The sequence below is a fragment of the Diospyros lotus genome, chromosome 14 (assembly GCF_014633365.1).
Source record: "Diospyros lotus cultivar Yz01 chromosome 14, ASM1463336v1, whole genome shotgun sequence".
Lineage (NCBI taxonomy): Eukaryota > Viridiplantae > Streptophyta > Magnoliopsida > Ericales > Ebenaceae > Diospyros > Diospyros lotus.
The window spans coordinates 26,641,398-26,643,669 of NC_068351.1; the positions used below are offsets into that span (position 1 = coordinate 26,641,398).

The 2,272-nt window shown below is 47.5% G+C and overlaps 1 protein-coding gene across 1 annotated transcript; it reads left to right on the forward strand.

Moving 5' to 3' along the window:
- Positions 1 to 476: 476 nt before the first annotated feature.
- On the forward strand, positions 477 to 1,442 carry LOC127790974 (uncharacterized). Its single transcript, XM_052320713.1, has one exon. The coding sequence runs from the start codon at positions 477 to 479 to the stop codon at positions 1,440 to 1,442; it is 966 nt and encodes a 321-aa protein (XP_052176673.1).
- The last annotated feature ends 830 nt before the right edge of the window (positions 1,443 to 2,272 follow it).

Sequence of the window (2,272 nt, forward strand, 5' to 3'; positions counted from 1 at the left end):
CCCCCCCCCCCCACGGTCCCACTGTCAGATTAGGAGCTATTACGGAAGAATTTTGAAGAGCTAAAACACCAGAATGATGAGTTAAGGACAAACAACGAGGAGAACATGAAAAGATTACAAGGGATTACTGCCCTTTTGCATGAATTGATGCCGTACATCCATATTCCCCGCATGGGACAAGCAGGGGCCGAGGGAGAACACTAGAGATCCCAAAACAACCCCCTGAGGACCCCAAGACAAAGGATAAGAATTTGGACTCCTAGGCCTAATGACCCAGTCTGGGAAACAACAAACCCAAGGGAAAATCACGACAGGAGACAAGGGAAAGCCCCCATGTATGAAGAAATGACAGAAAGCACCCACTCAAGAGCTCTTTGCGTCCCATCTCTACATAGGAACGAAACAGAAAAAGAAACGCTCAGAGCGTTCGATCTCAAACGCCTAATGAAGAAGTGCTAGAGCAGAAACAAGTTGTGATGACGCTAAGAGAAATCCCTACGAAAGGTTTTCCTCTATCCGAGGAACTCCAGAAGCAACCAGTGCAACCAGGGTTCAAGCTATCGCAACTCTCGGTGTACCTAGGAAAGGAAGATCCTGTGAAGCATGTACAACACTTTGTGGCAATGGCTGTGCTGCATGGATGGGATGAAGTCACTAGGTGCCAAGCCTTCCCACTCTCCTTGGCAGGACAGGCTCAACAATGGTTCACAGACTTACCAGCTGGACATATCCAATCATTCGAACAGCTAAAAAAAGAATTTCTAGAAGCATTCTCTGCCTATGTCCCGAAGAAGAAAAGCGCCATGTATTTAATGAGCTTGCAACAAAGGCCCAATGAATCCCTAAAGCAATACACTGAGCGGTTCAGAGTAGCCACGCAGGAAGTAAGGGACCTCCCAGTCGGTTTGACAGCCTCGACGTTGCTTAACGGAACAACGTATGCCCCGCTCAGAAGATCTCTAGCATTTTCTGAGCCAGATTCAATGACCGAACTATTCGCCCGGGCGGAGCAATTTATTGTCCAAATGGAAATCCTTGAAGCTTGGGAAGGAAAAAGAAAAGGGAGGCAAAATGACGTTGGGCCAGATCGGGCTATAAAGGTACAAAGGAGAGATAAGCCCCCAAAGATGCAATTTTGGAGCTTCACCCCCCTCACTGAGCCAAGAGCTGCAATCCTCTCATCCATTGCCCACACAGGACTCGTTAACTTTCCCCCACATTCCAACCAGCCTCTAGGCAAGAACACGGAGGCTTTTTGCAAATTTCATGAGTCCACGTGGCACACTACAGAGCAGTGCAGGGAGTTACGCAACCAGATTGAACAGCTTATCAGGGAAGGGAAGCTTGATCGGTTTATATTGGATAAGCCAAAAGATCAACAGAATATGGGAGATAGGTCTAGGAGGGATAATCCGAGGAGGCCCCCCCGGTCCCAAGTATGATGCCGCAAACAAAAAGAAAAATCAGCAGCACCGACAGAGGGAAGGAGAAAGAAATAATCAGAAGGGGGAAGAGGCAGGACTGAGTGCCGGAGAAAATGACAATGAGCCCATTATGGAACAAATACACATGATCTCAGGAGGAGAAAATTTAGGAGGCGATTCCTCTTCTGCCAGAAAGGCATATGCGCGACAAGCGTTGCACGTAAACTCGGTGGCTAAGATTCAAGAAGACGAAGACCCCATTATTTTCACACCTGAAGACCAGGGGGATGTGTTGCTACCTCACGATGATCCCTTGGTTATCTCTGTCGTCATTGTTAAGCATCCCATTGAAAGGATACTAGTAGATAGTGGAAGCTCTGTTAATCTGTTATACTGGAACTGTTTCGAAAAGATGCATGTTGCCCATGACCAATTAAAGACGGTCACTTCGCCCCTGTACAGTTTCACAGGAGAGGCGGTGCCAGTGGTTGGGTCGGTGCAGTTGCCCATTACACTGGGAGACTACCCTCAAGTGATCACTCGGCAGGTTAATTTCATGGTAGTCAAGACCTTTTCTCCTGCCTACAACATGATCTTGGGACGCTCCCTCATTAACACTATGAGAGCCGCCATTTCTCCAGGATATTTGTTAATGAAATTCCCTACGCCCCAGGGGGTGGGCCAAGTAAGAGGTAATCAGAAACAAGCCAGAGTGTGTTACGTGAGCTCTACAAGAGGCACCAAGGGGAAAGAAAAAACAACAACCGAAGAAACTTTAATGATCAGCGAACAAACTCTTGAAGCTAACAAGCCTCATCCAATGGAAACACTTGAAGCCATCCCTCTAA

Coding starts and splice junctions, on each gene's coding strand:
- LOC127790974 (XM_052320713.1), top strand. CDS start 477: ATGACGCTAAGAGAAATCCCTACGAAAGGTTTTCCTCTATCCGAGGAA.